Source organism: Astyanax mexicanus, chromosome 1, assembly GCF_023375975.1.
Source record: "Astyanax mexicanus isolate ESR-SI-001 chromosome 1, AstMex3_surface, whole genome shotgun sequence".
Taxonomy (NCBI): Eukaryota; Metazoa; Chordata; class Actinopteri; order Characiformes; family Acestrorhamphidae; genus Astyanax; species Astyanax mexicanus.
Genome location: NC_064408.1, coordinates 24,723,421 through 24,749,915, shown reverse-complemented (window position 1 = coordinate 24,749,915; position 26,495 = coordinate 24,723,421). Strand labels below are relative to the sequence as shown.

At 37.0% G+C, this 26,495-nt stretch overlaps 2 protein-coding genes across 3 annotated transcripts in view; one reads left to right on the top strand and one right to left on the bottom strand.

The window, feature by feature from the left end:
- gnb2 (guanine nucleotide binding protein (G protein), beta polypeptide 2) overlaps nt 1-26,495 on the bottom strand; it is a 411,910-nt gene that overhangs the window by 281,340 nt on the left and 104,075 nt on the right. The gene's annotated exons all lie outside the window — the stretch shown is intronic.
- The window catches only part of si:dkey-34e4.1 (carboxyl-terminal PDZ ligand of neuronal nitric oxide synthase protein), a 121,763-nt gene that overhangs the window by 37,698 nt on the left and 57,570 nt on the right, over nt 1-26,495 (top strand). For both annotated transcript variants that reach the window (XM_007258100.4, XM_015608080.3), the window contains 5 exons: nt 12,668-12,760; nt 12,890-12,948; nt 17,652-17,760; nt 19,132-19,285; nt 19,968-20,113. In XM_007258100.4, the coding sequence (XP_007258162.3) occupies nt 12,668-12,760; nt 12,890-12,948; nt 17,652-17,760; nt 19,132-19,285; nt 19,968-20,113 (561 nt within the window). The remainder of the gene's footprint in view (nt 1-12,667; nt 12,761-12,889; nt 12,949-17,651; nt 17,761-19,131; nt 19,286-19,967; nt 20,114-26,495) is intronic.

Below are 26,495 nucleotides of genomic sequence, written 5' to 3'. Positions count from 1 at the left end.
AGAGCAAGGCCAATTGTGTTCTTTCAGGTCTCTGGCAGCTGAAGGTAAGCTGCATGACTGGGATTCGAACCAGCGATCTTTCAGTCATAGTGGCAGCACTAGCTCACTTGATCTTTCAGAGCTCTTTTAGTGTTGGTTTTATACCACTTTCGTGGTGAAATTTTTCTCTTCTTGTGACACCTTCTAACTGAGCATATTATACAGGGTGAGTCAAAAGTCACGGGACACTCTTTTGTTTAATAAATGTAATGTGGCTGCTTTCAAGGTGGTGGCCATGTTCCAGACATGACCCATTACTTGCTGGGGTATTCAGATATGTAATGTACCATTTTTTTCTAAAATAAAAGGGTGCCACGATTTTTGCCTTTTGACCTCAGCATTAAGGTGCTTGGATTGGATTGGATGCAAATAAAAATAATATTGCAAATACTGTAACTAATTCTATCAGGACTACTCATTTTCCCTGCTGTAATTGTTGATGCCTAAACAAGCTACAGTTTGTCTCAGTAGTAAAAAAACTGCTGTACCTCACTACCAATTTGATTTTGAATCCTGTCCCTGCTAAGAGAGGAGGCACTCTGCTGGAGCTTGGCTGAATCTGCTCGGCATGTGCATTAAGCTTTTCATTACCAGTACAGGGAACATGTGTGGGTTTGTTCTCATTATTTTCTGTGACATTCGTAGCTATTTTTGCGGCTGTGCAATATGTCTCTTGATCTAAACATAGCAAGATCAATTTACTGGCAAATGTGACGTGAACTAGATGTGCAGAAAGACCAGGCTGTCAGATCCAGAGTGATCCAGTTGGCTGAAGGATGAATCTAATGAAATGCAGATGCTGCTGGTGGCTACATATTTCAGTAAAAGCCACAGAAAGCTATTTTGGGTGTGTTGCTCTTACAAAAGCGGGTCTAAAATCTCCTGAACTGGAGATCCTATACTATCTCCTGAAATAGCACATAAAGTACCTCTTACCACATCACAAGACTGCTCTATTTAGAGCTTTTCAGATGGTCAAGTGTTCTGCTACTCTGAAAATGCACTGCACAGCACAATAAAGTGCATTTGCACTTAGTGGATCTGCTGTGAGTCAGGCAAATTTTTACATTGTAAAATCATGTTTAGCGTTTTCTGCCGGACCCAGGCGACCTGTGCTGCATTCCACTTACATCAGAAGCCAGATGTCAACACCTGAGAGGACTGTATTCCAGTTAAACATTCAGATAATTGCTATGTATATATTATATTATATTATATAGTACGGACAACATTTCGCCCCAATTCCAAAAAAGAAATATTGTCATTTAGAGCATTTATTTGCAGAAAATGAGAAATGGCTGGAATAAAAAAAGATGCAGAGATTTCAGACTTCAAATTTTGCAAAGAAAACAAAGTTTTAAGAGTTCAGAAATCCATATTTGGTGAAATAACCCTGGTTTTTAATCACAGTTTTATGCATCTTGGCATGTTCTCCTCCACCAGTCTTACACACTGCTTTTGGATAACTTTATGCAATTTGATAAAATTAATTAAACTTATCATTTTTAATTGGTCTATTGTTTTTTTTCCAGAGCTGTTTATATAATTTAACATATCCTAGAAACAGTTTACCACAAGTTTAAGTTTATAACAACTGGTTTTACAGTCTTTACCAAGGTTTTATGGAAAATCAAAATATGTCTCACTTTCTACCTAAGGTTATCATTAATATTGTCCCAGGTCAGCTTTGTTTGATCTTTCCTAGTGCCCCCATCTCCCTTCTAATTCTTTACATTCTCAAATATGCTCTCCGTTCAAGCTTGGCAGTCTGTTACATCATGTTTTTCCTGTACAGGCTCGTTTAAAAAAAGTGAAAGTAGATGTTTTTAAGGATGTTCTGGGCAAAATATACACTTGTCCAAGCACAGCTGAAGCTGTTTTTAAGGGCAGACTTTCTCTGTTTGCTTGTGGGAAAAGCCCTATTGTTGGATATCTTAAGGTCTGTGGTGCTTTTCGTTGTGTCTTAAAAGAAGATATGTATCAGTGTCAGCTACAGTTTGATACATAAGCCTGAAAACTACTGTTTAAATAGCTTTTCCAACATTGGAACACTACTGGATGGAAGTATAAGTGTTGAGGTGAATTCACATGTGGGAACTGAAAGTGACAAAGGTAAAAGAGAATCACTATTTGCATTGATCATATATTTATGATGTGAATGAATAGTTGACTGAAAGCTGGTCTCATTTGATTTCATCGGGCTCAAGAACAGAGACTACTACTAGCTTCAGATTGCAGTTAGACTCATTCATATGCCCTCTTGTGGCTGAGTTTTTCCACTTGGTTAAAACCTACCCCAGAATGAATAGGTGGGAAATAAGGCAATGTTTTATCGTGCTGTGATACATTTTGTTATTATTTTCAAGAGGATGCTGCTACTGAAAATAGGGATGCACCCATGTGGGAATTCTGAGCCAAAGCCTATATCTGATATTACACATGTACAGTACAGGCCAAAAGTTTGGACACATCATCTCTTTTTCAATGCGTTTTCTTTATTTTCTTGACTATTTACATAGATTCTCACTGAAGGCTATAATATAATAATGTAATATTTAATTGTCTTACACTGTAGCTTTAACCAACTGTATGCCAACAATAAAATGAAAGGTTTCTCCTGAAAAAAATTCTCACATTTTTCTCATATGTTCTTACATTTTTTGGTTTCACATTTCTTTAGCTAACTGGTTCTTACATAGACTGTTCTCAGTTTTAAACTCTCTTTGTTTAAATAAACAGGTTAATAAAAAAAATAGATGTATTGAAACTAATAAAAATGGAAACATTTATATAAAAAAAATCAATGCATAAATTAATGAATTTTAAAATAGCACAACCAGTATTGGCCTGTTTTATTAGATTGGACCAAATAAGCATCTTTTGGTATTTTCTGGCATACAATAAATACGTCAGCAAGTATCGATTTGAAGTATCTAGACATCGGCTGATGCTGATGATAAAAAAAAAGTTAAATAATTCCAATATCATTGTGCAAGTAGGGCTGGGTATCAAAATTCACGGAGAGTGCGTGCAGAGAGGTAAAAACAACCGCAACGGTGCCCTGACGCACAGAAACAGAGTGCACACAGAGACGCTGTTAACACACCGCTGCTGTGCTAAAACCTCTCAGACGCTTGATATGTCTCTCTCCTGCTTTCTCACACTGTCTGTCTCTCACTCTCCAGCTCATTCGCATTGCCTCTCTCTCTCACTCATTCTTTCTCTCACTTACTTTCTCTCTCTCTCTCTCTCTCTATCACTCGCTCTACCCTGAGATATTATAATACAGTAAAAAGGATCTAGCCTGACCTAAACCACACTACACTATTATTACTGTCCCCCTCACAATAATACAGAGAACCCGCATTATTCATGATTATAATACATTTTTAAGCGATTGACACCACCAATATAAATATCATTAAATTTAATTTAATCAAATGCTGATTTTTTTTTTTTTTATGTATGAAAAGGGTATCGAAAAAAGTATCGTTTGGGTATCAGTATCAAAATTAAAGTATCAAACCATATTGAGGGGGGCTAGTGAAGTTGTGTCTGTGCATTTGCACATCAGTGTCCGCAATGAGTGACTCAGTATATAGTATATAGTGTATATTCTGTGGGTTTTTGATAGCAGCTCAAAATGATTCTTTCTGTTTTTGAGCCTAATGAAACCAAGTGAGACCAGCTATCAGTCAACTATATATTCACAATTATTATTTTCAGTGAAGCTGCTGATTTCCTCATCTTTTTTATATCTGCCACCAGCTGCTTCTGGTCACTTTGAACATTTCCCATCCAAATACATTCAGTAACAACATGGCTCAGCTTGGGACCTTCACTTTCATCCAGTAGTGTTTACCAGTGCTGGGAAAGCTACACCAACCTCTGGGCAATTTATTTTTTCAGACCTGCTAGCAAGTTTATTACTGCATATGAAAATACAGGTCCTAGTGCACCACCTGCCAAGAAGCCTGCATTGAGCATGCTGTTTGACTTCATGCATCAACCACTTTCCTCTAAGAAAACGAGCAGATATACATTCCTAAAGGAGGTTTAGGCGTTTCTCCACAATCTATTTATGTATTAAGCGAATGATGCTGCAGACAGACTGAAAAACCCGTCTTATATTTACACCCTCTGGAGCAGGAAAACTCAAAAGTTATTGAAGATTACTGAAAATATACTATATATCCAAATGTTTGTGCACACTCCTTCTAATGAATGCATTTGACTACTTTATTTATGTTGCACACACTGCTGATACAGATATGCAATAGCACACACAGACACACACAGCATGTCTAGAGAAGTTCTGCTAGACGCATAGGACTCTCCGGTGCAGATAAACATGAACCTTTTCACACCATGCCTAATGCCAGACATGGCTAGGGGGTATAAAATCCCCCAGCATTAAGCTGCGAAATAATGTTGTTCCATCCAATACTTTTGAGAAGAGTTGTGTAGTTTGGGATGAGATCATTAGCTCTTGTTGCTCCATCAATAAATCAATCAATCAACCAATCAGTCAATCAATCAATTAATCAATCAAATCCTCAAAGTAATGTACCAATCATGTCTGGTAGACAACCTTCTCTGGACAGTAGATACAGTTAATCTTTTTAAAGATTTAATTTCATCGTTTTTTAATTCATTTTAAAATGTCTATTTGCGGTCTTTAGTATGAGTGAATGCCCTGTTAGCTGTTTTTTTTGTGAAAAAAAAGGTCTCTGAAGATCTGGTATAAAGCTGTTTTAGTCCAATGGAGGAATGGGGGTGGGGACAATAGGATTTCAGCTCTTGCTCATGAATATTCATAAATGCAAACATATCGTCTTTGATTGGCTAACAGCACTGCAAGGCAGTGAGATGAACAACAGTTAGAAACATTTTAAAATAAAGACATTTTTACACTAATAACAGTTGTTCAGTGCAGTTCAGCCACTGACCTAGTCTTAGAGTCTCTGTAAAATGCCAAATCCACCGGAAATCCTATGTAATCACACAGAGGTGAGTAGTCCAAGTCCAGAAAGTGAAAATCCACCCCGGGGTTTTGTTGGCTGAGCCTTTTATTGGCTGCGTAGGTTCATCTGTGCCTGTGGGCAGTCGCGAGCCAAGGTGGGCAAGGCCATGAGTACTAATTAACGGGTTGACGTAGACACGGGTGCTTTTCCTGATCGATTTGTTTTTCTGAATATTTTCTTTTACTAGCTTCTGCAGAGAATGGATGTTAAAGAACAGTTTCATGTGCAGGCTGCATATACAAGTCAGATAGAGCTATTGTATTTCACAAAGAACAAGAAAAAGTGGAATTTTAATACTCTTAATTGCAGAAAAAACAATGATTATGCAGATGTCCCAATACTGTGTATATCAGTGCTATGGTAAGCACATCAATGTTTGTTCAATATTTGCTTCTCTGCTACTTTCTCAAAAGTGTTTAAAATACTATGTAAATAATCAAATGTATTTTGGAATATATTTTACACCCAACACAGAGAGAGCTCTCCTATATTAGTGCAGTAGGTGGTTCAGTTGGGGCTGCTGGCAGCCCTGCAGGCTCCAAGACTCTGTCATTATGCCCTTGAGCAAGACACTAAATCCAACATGCCTCTAGGGGTGCAACCATTGTCTGACCATTCCCTGCCCCCAGGACAGACTCATAAATATTTTCTCAGTCTCCTCTCCTGAAATAGCCAGTCCCTGTGTTATAATGGGAAATACAAATACTGGCATTTACAAAAAGCTGATCTGTTTCTTTACAGAACGTGGATCTTCTTTCTTTTCATTCAGTGTTTGCTCAATGTTCTTTAGTAGCGCCACAACAAGATGAGGCCAATACAGCATGCAGTCAGTTTTACAAATCAGTGTGAAATGTCTTTTGCATACAAACTCACACAAACTCAGAGGAAGGTCAGCACACATCCAGAGATGCTTGTAGCACTAAACAAACAATACTGTCAGCTGTCAATACTGGAGCTTTTAGAAAATCAATTATGTGATTACAAAAAAGATCAGTCACACAATAGTGAAAGAGTGTCCTGCGGCTGTAAGATAAATATATCACAATATACATTTTCATGATAAACACGTCAAAAAGATACAACAATATTGTTAATAACATCTCAACTCAAACTGCATTAAACAAGTCCAGCAACAGAGGGAGCTCTTCACGCTGCAGACTGTGCTCATGTGACGTAACTAGGCTAGAGGCAGAGTGAGGTAGAGCAAAGTAGAGTGAGAAAGAATGAAAAGAGTGAGGTAGAGGTTCACAGTGAAAACACAAAAAAACGGCAAACTGCTTTGTATCCTGGGAGACAATTAGTGCAGACAAGCCACCTGCTGAACATTTTTGAGTATTTTAAACTAATTTATGATCTTACTTTATTGTGTTTCAAATAAATATTAGGATATTCAGCAGAGTTTTGCACATTTCATGTTTTGTTCATATCATATACCTCTGAATTTATGTATATATGTGCATCTCCAGGCATATTCTTATTGTATTATAATTGTCTACATTAAGTCTACTTCAGTTCTAACTCTTTGTTTCTTTTAACACTCTGTTTTTTGTTTAGGCCTCATTCTTTCTCCTCCAGATATACTGCTAATCAATAGGTTTGAAAAGTTTCAGTTTTGTTTCATCACCCTGCAGAACTGAATCCCAAAGCTTTTGTGGAGCAATAAAACTAAACTTGAACCTTTACTGGCCCACTTTGAGCACCGGTACTTTTTATAATATACAGTTGTATCCTAAAGGCACAGTAATAGAAGCAGAACAGATTGTTCAATTCCAGAGGATAAAACGACTTTTGGAAGACAGGTTGTGTAAAATGATTTATGAAGCTATACGAATGTAAGAGAGCCTATAAAACCTATTAAAACATTTTAAAAGCTACATAAAGGTAGAGTATAGACCCCTTGAGTGTTCTGAAAGGACAATAGATGTTGTTTGGGGTTTATATTATGTTTATGTTTCTACAAATAGAAAATACAGGATGTATGTTTGGCATTTTCAACCTGCCAGTTCTAGTCATGTATGAACTATTTTTGTTTAGATTATATATTGTTCCAAAAATAATGATGCATCATATTACGGTTATTTTAAGTGTTTAATGCCACTGAGAAAAATGAAAATGTAATAATGACATAATAATGCATTTACAAAGATTTTACAAAGAAGGACAATGAATATTTAATTATTAATAGTTTAAAAGTTACTTTTTTCTTCACTTACACAGTCTGCTCTGTGTGTACGAAGGAGTGGTTATTAGGCTAATACATTGGTCAGTTGGTCATTAGCAGTGCGACTGGCTAATATATTGATGAAGTTAATTCTTATGTAAGGAAACACAGTTGACAATATTAAGATAAAAAACAAAGATTAAAAATGATTGAAGTCATATCCATATATTGTATGATAAGGCAATGTTGGACTCATTATTACAGGCCTAGTGACATAAAGCTTCTAATATAAGATAAGCAATAAGATACAGTTTCAATAATTTGTGCTTAAACCTTTTAGGAGAACACAATATAGAATGAAGGTGGTTAAAAATAAAATACATAAATGTTATATAGGCGAGGATCATTAAGGATCATTTGAAAAGTATGGATCCGTAGGGCAGTGAGAGCAGCCTTGGTGAGGAGTTTCATTCGTTTTAATGTTGAGCATTGACACTAAATAAAGCTGACAGGGTGGTTTTATCTCCTGCACCCTTTTCTGCAAACACAGTGCATTTCACAAGACATGCAAACTGCACACTGACTTTTTACCACACACACGCATCCACATCCACACGCTCTCATATACCACAACAAGACCACGGGTTTGTCATCCATTGCACATGAACTGTTCGGCTGTCATGTCCTGTTCTCGCAGCCTGCATCGTACACTCTTTAATATTCCCCCCCTTCCTCCCTTGTTCTCTTCCAGCTTATAAAAGATAGACAGATCAGCATTGTATGCCTTTGAAGGAGAGAGCCTGGCTCAGTTCATGCGAGGACCGGACTTCAATAATGAATACCTTTACCCTTCCTGAAGAAAATGATTCGTCTGCTGAAAGTGATTCAGTGATTGCTCAGAGAGAACCCTGTGCTCTGACACAGAAGAATAAGTTGACAATTCATTTCATCTTCAGTTAGGACGTGACTCAAATGGAAGAAAGTCTATCTGAAAGTCCTCTTCTTTCAGTCCAAAAAAAAAGGTTTTTTTTCACACTGTCCCAATGTATTTTGTTTTTGTATGATTGTTACATTTAATTGTTTTGGATCACTCGTTCAATTTTAGAATAAGATAAAGACACACAATGCAGCTTTTAAGTGATCGTTTCCGAGTGTTTAACAATTTGTGTAATTGTACCGAACCCTAGTGCTGCATCACTATGATTACTATTTCGAGTCTTGGGTCATGTTGCTTGCCATCAGCAGCTGGAGCATTTCTTCGCTACATCACACTTTTATTGTGATGTTGTTCAACACAATCTGTTATCTGTTGTTTCGAAGCTGGGGATCCAAAGCTTTCCTCCAAGCCTAATGATTGCTTAGGCATGCTGCAATTCAGGCAGTGGATGGCTTCACATGTATTGGATGTGGCATGTGGTTGTCCTCACCCTCCTAGTGTTGGTGGTTGGTGTTGGTTCATATGATTAGGTAGTGGGTAATTGGCCTTCCACATTGTTGTGTATGTACTTTTATGAATGTGGGGCTTTTTTATTTTATTAAACAGGGGTGGGTTTCCCGAAAGCTTCGTAACGCTAAGAACTTCGTTAACTCGTACTTAAGATTGATCGTTAATTAAAGAGTGTTTCCCAAACCCGTGCGTAACTAAAGTACTACGTAAACTCGCTCGCAGATTAACGAGTGCTCTGACCCAGTCGTTATTCTTAAAGAGCTTCTTTAGGGCAGTGGTTCCCAACCTATGGGTCGCGACCCAACCTATGGGTCCCCAAAGATCCACGATGGGTCGCGAAGCCCTCTTGATTTTAAGGGGTTTAATTTTAATACTATATATAGTCTAGGGTAAGCAAAATTCGCCGCGCTGCGCTGCACTCTCTCTGTCTCTCTCTCTCTCTCTCTGGCGCGCGCGCGGGCGCTCTCTCCGGCAGCGCGGAGCTGAATTCAGCGTGAGGCTGAATATAATAATATAAGAATATAAAACTCAGTTTAGTTAAATAAATGAAAATGAGTGAGGGCCTGTAAAGTTAATCAATTATTGTCCAATATTTGGACAGGTTGAGGTTTTGGTGAGCTGTTTTACTGATTTGAAACTGAAACTGAAACTGATATTATTCTTTTTTTTGTTTGTTTGTTTTTATTTTATATAAATTATTTTTTATTCACTTTAAATAGTTGTATTATTTTATTGATCTAATTATTTTTTTCTTCATAAGATAAAAATTCCTTATGTTGGGTCACCAAAGCTTACAATGGTAAAAATATGGGTCCCTGAAGAAAAAGGTTGGGAACCACTGCTTTAGGGGATCTCGACTTGCAGTTCAGCACCTTAAACACCAGGGACCGCCAATTTTGAAGAAGAAAAAATATTATTTCCGTGGTTGAACAATTATATTATATTACTATTAATTATAATCAATTATATTATTATATACTTATCAATATTATTATATTATATTATATTATATTATGTTATGTTATGTTATGTTATGTTATATTATATTATATTATAATGCCAACTGTCTGTGGCTTGTAGTATAACTGGGCATATTGGAATTGACCAATCAAACCCACGAATAAATCATTAAAATCCAGATTAGCGATGCTAGAGTTCTTGACATTAATGCAGAAATGCAATCAGTGAATTCCTGCAGATGATGCTCACGGTTTAAGCAAAGCTGCAAAGTAGGTCCGGTGCAGGGGACGCCTGCGGTGTCTTTAATCCCACCTATACGTATTGTAAAGGGTATCGGTGAATGTGCAGGTAATATTTAATAATATTCTTTATTCAGGTGCTTCTAACCAACATTGTGGCCGTTCATCTGGGCAAACTCTGGGGTGTGTCAACTCGCAAATATATAAGTACCAGTCAAAAGTTGGACACGTCTCATTTAATTATTTTATTTTTTATTTTTTTACATTGGCGATTAATATTAAAACCATGAAAACGATTAATTGACGCATATGGAATTGTCTAGTAAACAAAAAGGTGCATGGCCTTCACAATCCCCTGACCTAAACTCAACTGAGTGATTTAGGATGAGCAGGAGCCTCATAGAGTGTATATAAAACATATTTTGGCTGGTTTAAAAAAAACAGGTACATACGTATAAGTATTATTATATTATTTTTATATAATTTATTTTTTATATATTTTATATTATTTTTATATAATTATTCATAATAATAATAATAATAATAATAATAATAATAATACATTAATATTACTATCAATATTACTATTAATAATATTAGTATAATATCTATTAATATAATATATATTAACTATAATAATTTTAAAAAAGTAAGAAAAGTTTAATGTTTTAAAATAGATTAGATTTTTTATTATTTATTTAGTCATATGTATCTTTAGGAGTATTTTATTAATGCCAAAGTACATCCTTTTGTAATTTAAATTTCAGAATATGTATAATGTTGATGATTACAACACAGTTCTACGTTTTTATGGTCTAATAGTGAATAAATACTGCATATATGCAGTGTTGAATCGATATTTGTGGATCGATTGAGCGCTCTGTGTCGGGGGAGGAGTCAACAAAGACGTTCTTTAACCTTGTTCGTTAATTTTCACGTTGCGAAGCTCTTTGGGAAACACTCGCAGAACTGTCTCGTTCTTTACTCACGTCATTCGTTAGTTCGTTCGTTATTCGATAAGGTTGATCGTTTTCGGGAAACCCACCCCTGGTCCTTAAGTTTTAAGCTATTGTATTGTATTGTATTGTACTGTATTTTATTGTGCTAGGTGTAATACTGTGAGTCAGAATTCCACAGGAGATGTTTTTACACAACATTAATAGTGTATGGCTTATACAGCAACTGAACATGGCACACACTGTACTGAGAGGGGGGCGGGGGTGAAAAAGGGAAAGAGATAAAGGTCAAGATGAGAGTAGAAAGCTGGCTCATGCCCAGCCATGAGCAGTGAAACCATTTTACAGTTGCCTCTCTAATGACATGCATTAATGAGCAGTCATGATATACTGTATGCCCACAAAATATTCAATTTCTGTGTTATTGAAATCCTGCAGATAATATAGAAAGCCATCTCTGCAGCAGTACTGTGTCTGAAAAGCAGAAATGGGGAGCTGTCCCTTCCTGAACTGAATTACAAATGCCATCAATGCTTAGAGGTCCCAAAATGCTCGAGTTTGCTCTGCTTAGCAGGTGACATTGATCTACTGAGATCCTTGGAGAAAATCCAAAGCCTCTGCCTCTTCTGCCTCCACTTTAGCAGGAGAAGCAATCAGGCAAGGCTGATGCAAATGACAAAGCCCTCTCGCAACATTATGATGATCAGGTCCCAAAAAAGACTGGAAACCTCCCAAAATATTCTACTTATTATAATTATAATAAAACTGAATCTGAAATACACTGTTATGCAAAGTTCATGGATAGCAGTTTGAAAATTGCTCCTGAAGTGGTAACTGCAAGGAAGACTGAGAAATATTCAAACATGCAAAAGTTCTGAGGTGTTATCTTGTGAGTGAGGCTTAACACTGGCCTGTGGGCTGAACGAGACCTTGACCCACCTATTGACCCACATTGTCTTATATGGCTTTTAAGGCCTTACCACCCTAAAAAGCCAGTCTGGAGTTGTTGACAAGCCACAAAGCCAAGGCAGAAAAATGAAGCATATCAAGAAAAGAACACTGTCTCTACTGTGAAAAGTAAAGGAGGCTCTGTTATGTTCTGGGGCTGCTTTGCTACATCTGGCACATGGTGTATTAAATCAGTGCAGGGTACAATGAAATCTCAAGACTATTAAGGCATTCTAGAGAGAAATGTGCTGCCCAGTGTCAGAAAGCTTGGTCTCAAGCACAGGTCATAGGCCTTGCAACAGGATATTGACCCAAAACACATCTAAAAACACCCAAGAATGGCTAAGAGGAAAACATTGAACTGTTCTGAAGTTGCCTTCGATGAGTCCTGACCTAAACCCTATTGAGAATCTTTAATAGAAGCTGAAACATTCCGTCTGGAAAAGGACCCTTCAGAGCTGAGAAAACTAGAGGAGTTTGCTCATGAGGAATGGAATAAAATACCTAATGAGAGGTGCAGAAGTCTAACTGACAGTTACAGGAATCGTTTGATTGCAGTGTTTGCTTCAAATGGTTGTGCAACAAAATATTAAGTTAAGGGTACCATCATTTCTGTCCAGGTCTGTTTCATAAGTTTATTTGTTTATATACTTCTGTTGAAGAATGGTTGAAAAGCAATGTCTAAGTTTAATTTGTTCGTTTTTATAGCATTTTACACTCCTAGCTAATAAATAATTACAGTTTTGTACATGGCTGTATATACCCAAGCAGCTTGACAGTAGTAGTATCTGTAGAAAGTTTAGGATTTTATTATGATCGGACGGTTGTTCCATGTTCAAAGAAATATTAAATTGTTGTGTTTTAAATCAGTACTTTGCTTTTCTGTCTTTCAGTATGAGTTCAAGGCAAAGAACATAAAGAAGAAGAAGGTGAGCTTGGTGGTCTCAGTGGATGGAGTTAAAGTCATACTACGCAAAAAACAGAAAGTAGGTTTCCTCTTTATCAGTATTTTAAATATTTAAATTGAAATATTATGGCAAATGGCTGCCATTAGTTTTTTATTCACTATTAGCCATGTCTTAGCCTTGTTTTACTCTGATCTTTCATTCACACAGAGAAAAGAGTGGACATGGGATGAAAGCAAAATGCTGGTGATGCATGACCCCATATACAGGTTAGTCTGCTATAATACTCGCACACCTTCGCCCTTATCTGTCTTTTTTTCTTCTTTTCTTTTTACTTTTCTTGTTTTTTGCCTGTCTTCCCTAGCCTGTTTGTTTACCCTTGTGCTCTTTAGTATTTCGTTACTTTGCTCCCTTGATCCTTTCTCCATGTGTTCCTTGTTTATTTATCACTACATACATCCAATGTTTTGTACTGTAATCCATAATATGAAATTCAAAGTGGAATGGGGACAGTTTTCCTTTCATAATGCCCAAATAAATCGTTTCACTATATAAGCACAGCACTGAGATGGCCTGTATAGGTGAGAATTCTTTTTGTGAACCTTGAACACGTTTTCACACTCCTTGTAGTATTTTATTGAAAATATTTTTGAGTGAAAAAATACACTTTATACAATCCAGCTAGTTGAAAATTCAGTTCTACTGCATCTGTAACTCAGCCTCGATTGATGAAATAAGAATGTATTTTTCCTGTATAATGTGTTGGTGGGCAGCGATTTTTGAAAAAGATTACAATACTTATGTTTGTCATAGTGATATCTGAAGCAGAAAACACACCGATTTAGCTGCTTCTTTCTACCCTGCTGCCTCCTCACTGTGCCACGCCTCTTTGATCGTTCTGGGTCCTCTAACATGCATTTTCCAGGTGTTCATGCAGCATGCCCTGCTAAGGTTAGCTAAGGCCAATTAGTGTCTGACATTAAAATAATCACCACTTGCTTTTTTTATATTTGTATAACAATTTTGCTTGCCAAAATTGATTTCTTTATGGAATTTTCCTTCTGCTTAGTGTGGAGGATGCACTGCTAGAGATGTTGTAGGTCAATATAGCTACAGTGATTTTAGAGGCATCTGCTAACTTCAAGTTAACATCTGTTAACTTAAAAACATAGCCAAGTCATTTACTTGGTATTCATATCACTTGCTTTTTAGCTTCATAGATGTATATGACCATTTTTATGTAAATGTCAAAATAAAAAAAAATGGATTACGTTTTTATTGACATATCATATGATTTGTTTCATGAATTCCATGAATTCCTAAGTAGGACCAGACACAATGTAAAATATTAAACAGTATGGGCTTCTTATGAGCCAAAACATTATGTCCACTCTCAGATGAAGTGAGTAAGTTTGAGTATTGAGTTACCCGTGTCACTGTGCATGTCAGAAGCTTGTACATATTGTATAGAGTATATATATATATATATATATATATATATATATATATATATATATATATATATATATATATGTGATTAAGTGATTAAGTGATTAATGGTATTTCAAGAAGATTAAAATGTAATGTTCAGAGGATTTGTACAATATTCCTTCCTTTTACATTTCTTTGTAATATATATATATATATATATATATATATATATATAGATAGTGAATAAGCAGTCAGATCTTGTACCGTATTTTTCGGACTATAAGGCGCACTTAAAAACTTTTAATTTTCACAAAAATTGACAGTGCGTCTTATAATACGGTGCGCCTTTTGTATGGATTTTACTCGTCAGGTTGTAAGGAGCAGTAAACACACACTCCGTGCAGCGTTATAGAGAGTTTCAGTGCTATACAGAGTCCAGAGCCGTGCAGCTCCGAGGCTGAGCAGCAATAGCATTAGCTAGATGCTAACCGCTAAGCTAGCTAGCTTATTCACTGAGATCAGTATTATCTAAATTTTACTCGTCAGGTTGTAAGGAGCAGTAAACACACACTCCGTGCAGCGTTATACAGAGTTTCAGTGCTATACAGAGTCCAGAGCCGTGCAGCTCCGAGGCTGGAGCAGCAAATAGCATTAGCTAGCTTATTCACTGTTCAGAGATCAGTATTATCTAAATTTTACCCGTCAGGTGTAAGGAGCAGTAAACACACACTCCGTGCAGAGCCGTGCAGCTCCGAGGCTGGAGCAGCAAATAGCATTAGCTAGCTTATTCACTGTTCAGAGATCAGTATTATCTAAATTTTACCCGTCAGGTGTAAGGAGCAGTAAACACACACTCCGTGCAGAGCAGCAATAGCATTAGCTAGATGCTAACCGCTTAGCTAGCTAGCTTTTTCACTGTTCAGAGATCAGTATTTTCTAAATTTAGCACTTTTAATACTGCTGGAGCAGTATTATTAGAGTTAGATGCTAATCGCTAAGCGTTCACCGTTCAGAGGTGAGTTATCGGCCTGTAAGTCTGTGCTGCTTTGCCTGGCTAGCATTAGCTAGATGCTAAGCGCTAACTCTCTCAGAGGTGAGTTTTATCAGCCTGTAATCTGCTTGTTTACAGTGTTAAAACAAGCTACGGGGGACGAATCGCTAGCTAATATCTCACTGTCTTACCAGAACACGCAGGATTACTCAGTGTAATGCTGTCGTTTAAGTTTGGGTTAACTTTACTAGTTTAGGTGACTAGCTAGCGTGCTAGCGGATAGCTATGCTAACGCTGGTGCAGCAAGCCTTAGTGGACATCTGGAAATCTAAGCTTACTGTAAATAAACTGAAGCACGTTACTCACCCAAATAAACAGTTTTCAGGAGAGGAATCTGTGTAGATTAATATCCAGCACTCGTTTGACTTTGAAAGAGCTAGATTTATATATACTGAGACGCTCCACCGGCAAGTGACCACCCCCGGTGGGGGAAGGGAAACATGGCGCCACCCCTGTTCACTTTGATATAGGCACCCTTTCTAGTGTCACTTAACGCGCCTTATAATGCGATGCGCCCTATGTATGGAAAAATAGCAGAAAATAGGCGTTCTTTGATAGTGCGTCTTATAATACGGTGCGCCTTATAGTCCGAAAAATACGGTAGTCAACTTGTTGAATGTGGGGTAAAATGGGCAGATGGGACATGAACAGCTTTGACAAGTGTCAAAACATTATGGCCAGGGGGTTGGGTTAAAGCATCATGAAAAGACAAACCTTTAGGGGTTCGCCCAGTCAGCTATAGAATTACCTACTGACAGTGGTCCAAAGAGAGAGACAAACCACAAGACTCATCGATGTGCAAACTGACAGAAGGGCTTCTGTGGCACAAGACACAAGAACACTTAATCAAGGTTAGAGGAGGAATGTGTCACTACCAATCACTGTAGAAAAACAACATGCACAATGCATCTCACTGTGCTACATTTAACTGATCTGCAGCAACACAAACTTTTCTGAGTGCCCATGCTTTCCGCTCTCCGTTGTTGAAGGTGACAGTGGACCTTTTGCCAAACTTGAAGAGTCCCGTTTTCATCAGCATCATCAGCATTAGGTGCACGATCAGCTGCGTGTCCATAGTTTGTCAGTGGGATCTAGTGAAACAAAAATTTGTGTTCCATTTGTGGTGGCTTAACCTTACAACTTCCAAGACTTTAGTTCTTCCAGAATCTGTTCTGACATATTTGTGTCAGATACTACATTTGTACCAGAAGACTCCGAGAAAAGCAAGCATGTGAAAGAAAACTTTTTTGACCAGAAAGTTAGCAATAATTGTAAGTAGGGGTATGCCATATCTTACGATTACAATTAAAAACTTAATATTGTGATAATAGCAATATTTTTAAAAGGAGTCTGTGTTTTATTAGTTTTGCTATTTACTGTATTCAGTTTTAATTGTTATTATTATATAATTTTATTATTTAATTGTATTTCTTATTTTTCCTATTTTCTCCCTAATTTACACGGCCAATTATCCAACCCACTCATTAGGACTCCCCCTATCACTAGTAATGATGTGTTAGTCTTCACACCAGGAGGGTGAAGACTAACACATGCCTCCTTCGATACATGCAGCCAGCGCGCTCGGAGGAAAAGGCAGCAGCTCGGGTCCGGTACATCAGCTCACAGACGCCTTGTGCTGCAGACATCACCCTAGAAGTGATGTGGGGAGAGAGCGCCATCTACCCACCCGGAGGGAGCATGGCCAATTTTGGCCATGCTCAAGGCTGCATGAGCTGAAGTTCGAACCTGGGACCTCCCGCTCATAGTTGCAGCGCCCTCTCAGCGCCCTTAGTTGTAATTGTTACTTTACTTAATTTTTGAATTTGTTCAACTATTATAAGTTGATACAAAATCAAGGTCTTGATAGGTTTCTGTTTATGAAATATACAAACACATAGCTTTTTTAACTGAAAGTATAGTGTGTTTATATTATTTACTGAAAGTATATGTGTTAATTTGGTTGCAGTAGTTTATTCTTGGAATTAATTTTAAATACATTTAAAAAATCTATGTTTTGTCATACTGCCAAGATTGTTGTTATCGCAAAAATACCCTAAATAAAATAATATTGCATTGACATTTTAGGACAATATTGTTAGTCTTTGGCTAAGGTCCCATTGTCAGTTCAGGACATCAAGGCCCTCTGAGATCCTTCCATACATGGGAGGAGGATGCACCAGTAGAGTTTCCTTGTAGAACTTTTGCTAGAGCAGTCAAAGCACCTTCAAGGTCTCCTAGGATGAGCTGTTCTGGTGGCATACAGCCAACAGCATATTAGGCAAGTGATCATAATTTTCTGGCTCATTGGTTTCTGACGTATTGTCATGTCACCCCTCTCGGTTCTTAATCTCAGCAGTCTCGCTCTGTCTCACGCTCACTCTCTCTCTCTCTCTCTCTCTCTCGCACTCTCTCTTTTTCTCTCTCTCTTTTTCTCTCTCTCTCTCTCTCTCTCTCTCTCTCTCTCTCTCTCTCTCTCTCTCTCTCTCTCAGGATCTTCTATGTGTCGCATGACTCTCAGGATCTGAAGATTTTTAGCTACATCGCCAGAGACGGATCCAGCAACACCTTCAGATGCAACGTCTTCAAGTCTAAAAAGAAGGTAATTTTGCCTTCTAAAACTTTAAAGCGATTAGGTGTCCTGTCTTTTTTCCCTTCTGCCTCTCATGTCTCAGGTCTGATTATATTATTATAATTGAACGTGACTTTCACTTTGATCACAGAGGCTTATGAGGACTTGTGAAGGGGGCTTGACTAAGTTAAGATGTTCTTTTCAATTCTCTGTGCCTTTTATCTCCCCCTTGTTCTTTTCTTGCTTCATCTCCTTTTCGGTCATTTATTTATTCGTTTTTATGCATAGGATTGTGTTCACATGGCTGTTGCAAAAAAAAAAACTTAGCATCAGATGTGTGCTAACAGTGTAACCCGCTATAAAAACCTGCACATTTACATTTGCATTAATGGCACTTCGCAGACTTTCTTATCCAGAGAGATTTATAAAAGTGCTTGTGGCTAGACCCCGAATTCAAGATATTTTTCATATCTGATATAAAATCCCAAATATGCATGAATGAAGTTCACATTTATACAGCACTTTTATAGAAATACTTTATAGGATGCTTTACAATCACATTTCACACACAACCATTTTCACTCAGCACTCATCAACACATTGAGAAGTGGCAGCCAATTGCGCACAGCGTACTCTCAACCAGAAACAACTGTCCACATGGAGGACTGCATTCAGAAGCTGACCCAGATATGTCAATCCATATCTAGGCACATTCACACACACACAAACACACACACACACACACACCAGGACAATTTAGATTATGCAATTTTTCTGGTAAATGTAGCATTGCAAATTGGAAGGCCAACATGTTATCCACTAAGCCACAGTGCCGTCTACAAAATAGCCACAAAAATTACCACACAATAACCATATTGTACACTGTAGTGCACTGAAAGGCATTAATGGAAGGCTGTGAAATACATGTAAAAAAAATCTAAATAATAGAAGCTGTGTATTTTTTAAGTAAGGGTGCATGATCATATTGAATTTACAATGATATTGGTCAAATGTTTAGATATTAGCAACATTTTAAACTCATAATCGAGGATTGATTAAGTGATTAATGGTACTTCAAGAAGATCAAAATGTAATGTTCAGAGGATTTGCACTTTCTACAATATTCCTTCCTTTTACATTTCTTTGTAATGCTTATTTAGGTAGACTTTATAAATGTTTTTATCAACATCATGAATTATGTAGAGAATAATAAATAGCTGTTATCTGCATTGACCTGCAATGTTTTCCCTTTCCATTGAAATTGCAATAGTATGTTTGGTATCATGATCCTTTCTGTATCACCTGTTTGATTTCTTTATATAATACTATAATAAAACTATAATTCTAAAACGTGTCCACCCAATATAACTACTACAACTACACAACATTTGTGTTTCTCAGAGCCAGGCTATGCGTATCGTAAGGACAGTGGGACAGGCCTTCGAGGTGTGCCATAAGCTGAGTCTGCAGCACGCTGAGCAGAATGGGGATGGACAGCTAGACAGTGCTGCAGATGGAGAGAGTGATAAGTCTGTGGATGAGGCCACAAATGAAGGTGAGTTATTAACATAAGATCCCTTAATCATGACATATTGTCGCTGCCACACAACAATCACATCAATCTGGCCGATGTTCATTACAGTGTGCCTGAATTTTATGATAAATGAACCAATAGAAATGCTTTAAATGGGATAAATGAGATATTTGTACATAACATCCATTGAAAGAAATGTTTAAGCTATTTTTTTATTCTTCTGTAAAATTAAAAGGTACCTTAGTTTTTTTTTTCTGATAGGAATGATATGGTTATACTGTTCTATTTGAAGTGTTAGTCAAGTTATGTCTGAAAATGTTTACCTGAAAAATACTTTCAAGCAGGTATAGTCACAGCTGTTCAAATGAATCCAGCTTTGAGTGTATTTTTTAAGAACTATAATATCAGTCAAAAAGTTTGAACACACCTTCTCATTCAGTTCAAAGTTTATAAGTGAATTTTAAAAATGTATTTTCTACATTTTAGATTAAAATTAAAGACATGGAAACAGTTAAGGGACACAAAGCTTAATGTGGCTACTTAGAAGAATCTAAAGTAGAGGGGAGCAGAGAGGGTTACGCCCTAACTCAAAGGCCCAACTGTGGCAACTTAGTGCACCGGAGTATCAAACCCACATCCTTGTAATCAATAACCCAATGCACAAACCACTGATCCAATACTGCCACTATTGATATTTTTACAGAGCGGCAGCTGCCTGGAGCTGAACAGGATGAGGTCATAGAGGTGGGAACAGAGTCTCAGTCTGCCAATGTGTGTGAACAAGCTATGAACGAAATCCTTAAGAGCCTATCAGATCTCAACGTGGTCAAACCAGGACAGACCCTGCAGGTGAGAACTCTTTTAAAATTGATGTTTATACACTGTATAGACAAAAGTATTGGGACACCTGCTCGTTCAATGTTTCTTTTATATATATATATATATATATATATATATATATATATATATATATATATATATATATATATATATATATATATATACTAGTGCATCTCTAAAAATTACAATATCATTGAAAAGTAACTTTATTTCAGTTATTCAGTTCAAAATGTGAAACTCATATATAATATAGATGTATTACACACAGAGTGATTTATTTTAAGCGTTTATATCTTTTGGCTTATAGCCAATAAACCCAAAAATCAGTGTCTCATAAAATTACAATATAATATAAGACCAATTGGTACTTTTGGCAGTGCGGTCAGTGTGCCAAGTCCTGCTGGAAAATGAAATCCGCATCTTCATAAAAGTTGTCAGCAGAGGGAAGCTTGAAGTGTTGTAAGATTTTTCATAAAAAAAACAGCACTGATTTATTGGACTTTTATTGGATATAACACAGTGGTGCAACACCAGCAGATGACGCGTCTCTCCAAACCATCACTGATTGTGGAAACTTCACACTAGATCTCAAGCAGCTTGAACTATGTGTCTCTCCACTCTTCCTCCAGACTCTGATCCCTTGATTTACAAATGAAATGCAGAATTTACTGATGATCAGTGATGGTTTGGAGAGACATGTCATCTGCTGGTGTTGATCCACTGTGTTCTATGATATCAAGTCCAAAGACAGTGCAGTGTTTTCCCAGAAAATCTTACAGCACTTCCTTCTGCTGACAACTTTTATGAAGATGCAGATTTGTTATCCTGTTTTTTTGAGACACTGTTTTGAGTTTTCATAAACACTTAAAATAGATCACTCTGTGTGAAATACATCTATATAATATATTTAAAATTCACATTTTGAACTGAATTACTGAAATAAAGTAACTTTTCAATGATATTCTAAATATATACAGTATAATTAGTTGGATATACATTGTATATAGAGGTCTGTGTTCTTTTTTTTTATTGTTTAGTCAGATAGATGCCTCAGATGTGCCAGCTGCACAATATCAAGTGACAACATTTAAAGACAAGGCTGCTATTAAATGGAGTCTCTCCTTTAGAGGAGACCTTCTGTCTCTTTTATCCTTCCACCTACCTTTCATCATCCTCCGTTTAACCTCATTGCCTTACTACCTCAGGTTGTTATTTGATGGTGTTTTTCTGCCTCAAGCATGTAAACATGCAATTTTTCTGCCCTGAGATGTTTGAGAGCTGCTTTTCACAGAGTACACGTCTGACATCAGCTTGTAAACCACAGCTAAAGCTAGAGTAAATCATACAGCTGTGAATCGACTGACCTGGTCTTCTTCACTGAGCTTTAGAAGAAAGAAAGAAGTCATAGAGCATAGAACTGCATAGAAAAAGCCTTTGCCTTTCACCAGTACTGAGTACACTGTACACCGTCACTGCTCAGCTAATAGGATGAGCTCTCTTCAACCTAGTTGTTTGAAGCTTGCTTTTATCCTAGCTGTCAGCATATCAGTCCTACACCTAGTCAAGCGTACAACAAGACCTAGCAATTAAACTTGCTCAACTGAGCAGTAACCCGTGCCGTAGCTGCTATTTTCAGCAGGCAGACCAGCAGAATGTAGCTACCCTACATCAACAAGCCCAGCACGCCACTACTGGAGCCTCGTTTTCTCATCCGTGTTAGCTGCGCTGGATTATACAGCTGCAGCCAGCCTCTCTCTAAAGCTTCCAGGCCTCAAATTATTGGGAGCATCCTCAGCCCAGTCAGGTAGACCCACTCCATGCCCAGTTTTCATTTCAGATCCATCCATTACATGTGACATCCCTGGCAGAAAATTAAATTGGTGGTCTGTTTGATGTGTAGTTAATATCCCCCAGGGATTCGAAATGACAGGTTGCACAATCCTGAGAGCTGTGATGAATGGCTGTTAGTGTTTTCATCTGACATCACAACAACAGTTCATCTTTTTATGCAGCATGAAAAACAGCCTTTAATTGTATTGTGTGGAATGATCTGTAACTGCTGTCATCGCTCTTCTTTTTTAAATGAGAACTGCTTTGAACATTAATGGGTTCATGTTGTGATCTAACAAGAAAAGAGAGAATAGCGTGTTTTAAGTGTTTATGCTGTCTGTTCGTTTAAAAGAGGAAAACATCAACGAATTATGGCAATTACCTGAAATTCAGGCACCATTTAAAACCCATTGAGATTGAGAGGATGAGGATGTGTTTGAGGATGTGTAGGGAAATGAGGGAAGTAAAGAAGTGCACACGCACAAGCACTGGAATACTCATTTACTGTACTAGCTGTTTGTGGTTCAGTGTAACACTGTGTACTGGCTGGTATGATGTTGGGGGTAATAATACCGCTGTCCTCATGACGGTCAAAGGTTTGGCTAGGTATCCTTGTACTTTTACATCAGACAATGTGTTTGCCTACACGTGTAATATGAATTGAACATGCATCGTTAGCCATATGCTTGAAATGTAGGGTTGGGTGATATGGTCATATTTTTATCACATTATTTCTTTATTCATTTGATACAAGTCCAGTATCAGTTTGAACATTAAAAAAGTCATATACACAAATACACTGGCAAGCTTGCCTACAGTTGATCTATATTCTGTATCTACAAACTTCTAAAAATGGATTTGAGCCCTGTGCTGAATGTTCAGTAAGAGATGCTGTAAAGATCTATACTGAAAAAAATTATACCTTCTATACATAAATGTAATGTAATGCATCTGTGAACTATGCTATATCATAAAGGTCTCATTCCATTGTTTTTACATTCATTTTAAAATGTCTAGTTGTGGTCTCTAAAATGAATGAATGCCATGTGAGATGTTTTTTTGTGAAAAAAAATGGCTTCGGTGATCCTGTATAACTGATCCTGCTTTAGTCCTCGTGAATATTCATACATGCAAACATATCGTTTCTGATTGGCTAACAGCACTGTGAGGCAGCAAGATGGACAATAGTTAGAAACATTTTAAAATAAAGACATTTTTACACTAATAACAGTGGTGCAATGTCATATGTAGGAGTGTGTCGAGATCTCCTGGCACGAGATCTCGCGAGATTAAAACAAGACGATATTTCTTGTCAAGCTTAAACGTGTCTCGTGAGAAAAAACAGTTTAGTGTGGACTTTTTAAGCGGGATCTGGCAACACAGTAGCAATAGCAGGGAGTGTGGTGGCTGAGCAGTGAGAGCAGCTCTCAGCAGAAGAGGAAAATTCAGGCATTTGCATAGAAGATGCTTCTGCTACTTTTAAGTAGTATATCTGGCTGCATTTTGGCTCCAGTGGAAACAATAAACGGGAGTGACCAACAAGACACAAACCATAAATACTGTAAGTAAATCCTACACGTTCATAGGCAGGTGTACTAATCCCTTAGCTCTGTACTGTATTTAAAAACATGTTCTGTCTCTGTTTGCACTTAGCATAGTCTTAATATGACTGGTTATGGTTATGAATAGTTAAATTACAAGAGATTTAGGAGAAAAAAAACACAAATCCCAGGCTTAATATGACTGTTTGTGGTTAGCACTTATTGTTTGCACTATATAAAATTTTATTTTTATTTTATATTCTTATTCTTATTTCTATTTCATATAGAATCAATGTGTGAGAGAAACCAGTCTGTTAAGTTTGCGTTATATGATTTTGTCAAATAAAACTCTAGTTTTCAAGCCATTTTTCATTTTTGACATTTTCTTTAAAATTTTATTTTTACATCTCGTCTCGTCTCGTTCTCGTGAAGCCAGTATCGTGTTTTGTCTCGTCTCGTGATATTAGTGTCTCGTCAGACCCCTAGTCATATGTTACCTTACAACATGTGTAATGCCCTGCTAAGTGCAGTTCAGCCACTGACCAAGTCTTAGAGTTTCTGCAAAAACGCAAAATCAACTGGAGATCCTATGTAAACCTATGTAAACACAGAGGTGGATAGTGCTTTTTCTGATTGACTCGTATTTCTAAATATATTCTTTTTTAGCTACTGCAGACAATGGAGGTTGAGAACGAGTTTCATGTGCAGCATGCATATACAACTCAGAGAGACCTATAGTATTTTACAAAGAACAAGAAAAAGTGGATTTTAGCTGAAGGAAACCTTTAAAGGTTACCACAACCCCCCCCTATCAGCGTTTGAGCTAACATCTGCCCCTAAAACACTGATCATTCCATCTCTATCACACGCCTATGTGTCCTCTAAAAATGATCTACTTCCAATTGTACTAAGCTTTAGGTGCTTTGCATCAATTCCACTGCATGTACTTATTTTATATGTGCCTCTACGCTGAGAGAGTGAATGTACAGTTAGTTGTTGTGTCTTTTAATGATTTATAGGAACACAGTCTACTCTTCTGTCCACTTGTTTGATTTTCTTTTCCATTCTTCAGAACATTATGTCACAAGATCCCTATGGATTTTAAATGGTGTCTGAATTTCACTTCCACTGTGTGGCATCTTGTATTCTATTTAAAAATGTATCTTGTTTGTTATGGTTTAGTGTGGTTAGCTGTATTTTTTTTATCTCTGCTGTGTTGAGATACTCATTGTAAAGGGTGATTCTCAGTGTGTATCTGTTTGTTGTTAAGTAGTTGCTTTGCTTTTCCAAGAGGCACAAAGTTTTACAGATTCTTAAAATATGTGAGTTTAGTTAGATATAGTAAAAATGCAGAATGATTTCTACACTAGCTTTAATGGGCTTCTACAGTTGTGAGTGAAGTCTGCATTAACATCTAGTGGTTTAACAAGCAGAGCAGAATCCTGAGATGCTGTACAGCTCTGCAACAACAACTTGCAAAATATGGATTGTATGGTATAATATTATATGATATTGTATTATATAGGGGTGTGCCATATCGTATTGTCCGTGATAATATCGCCAATAATTTTGAATATCTTGAACGATATTATACCCTGAAGTATCGTGCCATATTACCCACCCCTTATTACCACATCAGGGTACTACTTCTTTGCTGTTTTTAGCAAAAGAAAAATTCAAACTGTTCTCATTTCCCATTATATATCTACTAGAGACAGATTATGTCTGTCCAGTATCATTTATTTTACTTTAATCCTGGATATATGGAGATATTTGACTGCATTACTAGTATCATAACTTTCTGGATTATTGAATTCTGTTACAAATTTAATTAAATTATTTTTTTTAGTATCTCAGTTAGCCATATCGTATTGCATGCAATAATAAAATTCTAAATAATTTTTCTAATTCAGTGTTTTGTCATATCGCCAAAAGTATCGTTATCGTGAAAAAAAACATGAAATATTGTAATATTATTTTAGAGCCGTATCGCCCACCCCTAGTATTATATATATATATATATATATATATATATATATATATATATATATATATATATATATACAAATCACAAATAGTAGACTTGCACAGAGAAGCTACAAAAACAAACAAACAACAGAACCCAGGAGAGCCCTTATATATTACATATGTCTGCATCAGAAGATAATTAGACAGAGAACGGAACCTCATCAGTCTTGTTTCGTCTCTGAAGTCTTTTACTAGAGATAGAAGAGATATTGTAGGCTTTTGTCCTCCTCTTAAAATGAGGGGATGAAAGCAGAGGGACACAAAGAGGCTGAATGTTGTGTGGTTTTGGAGGGAGTCCACCTAATCCTGAAGCCGGGAATGTGGCGTGTACTTTTGGAAACAGGCCATGCTGTACTGCTGTGAGACTCAGCTCTGGAGAGATAAGGAGACAGAGAAATGGATGGATGGATTTTGGTAATTGGTATCTGGATTTTAGCTGTTTGACAAAATAGGAAGGATGACTTAGGGATGGATGGGTGGAGTGAGTGGGGAGTACAGAAGGACAGGGATAGGGAGGGGTTGCTCAACTGATTTATGATTTTCGAGAAAACAGGCCAAACGTATTTTGTTCTGACAACCTGAGATTCATGAGATTCATGAGTTTCTTGCATTTGTTTATTTATTTATGTATTTATTTATTTATCTTGCTTTTCTTTGTATTTGTTACAGTCTGGTCATTCTGTGTCTTTTTGTTTCTCAGTAGCACATTTACACTTAGCAGTTAATTAGCAGAATCAGATGGTGGTACAAGGAGGATTACAGTTAACTAAATGTGCAAGGAAGGGACACTGATTTATAAGAGAGCCATCTGCTGGTGTTTAATATTTTAGCCCCCTCTAGTGGGCACAGTTATCTATTGCAAGCGGAAGAGGAAATCTTTACCTTTTTGCATGCATCAAAAAATGTAGTAATTTTTTTCACCAGTTTTAACCACAAAAAATTGCTTTTTAAAATCTGATGCCTAGTTTGCACAGTTCTCATGAAATAAGATA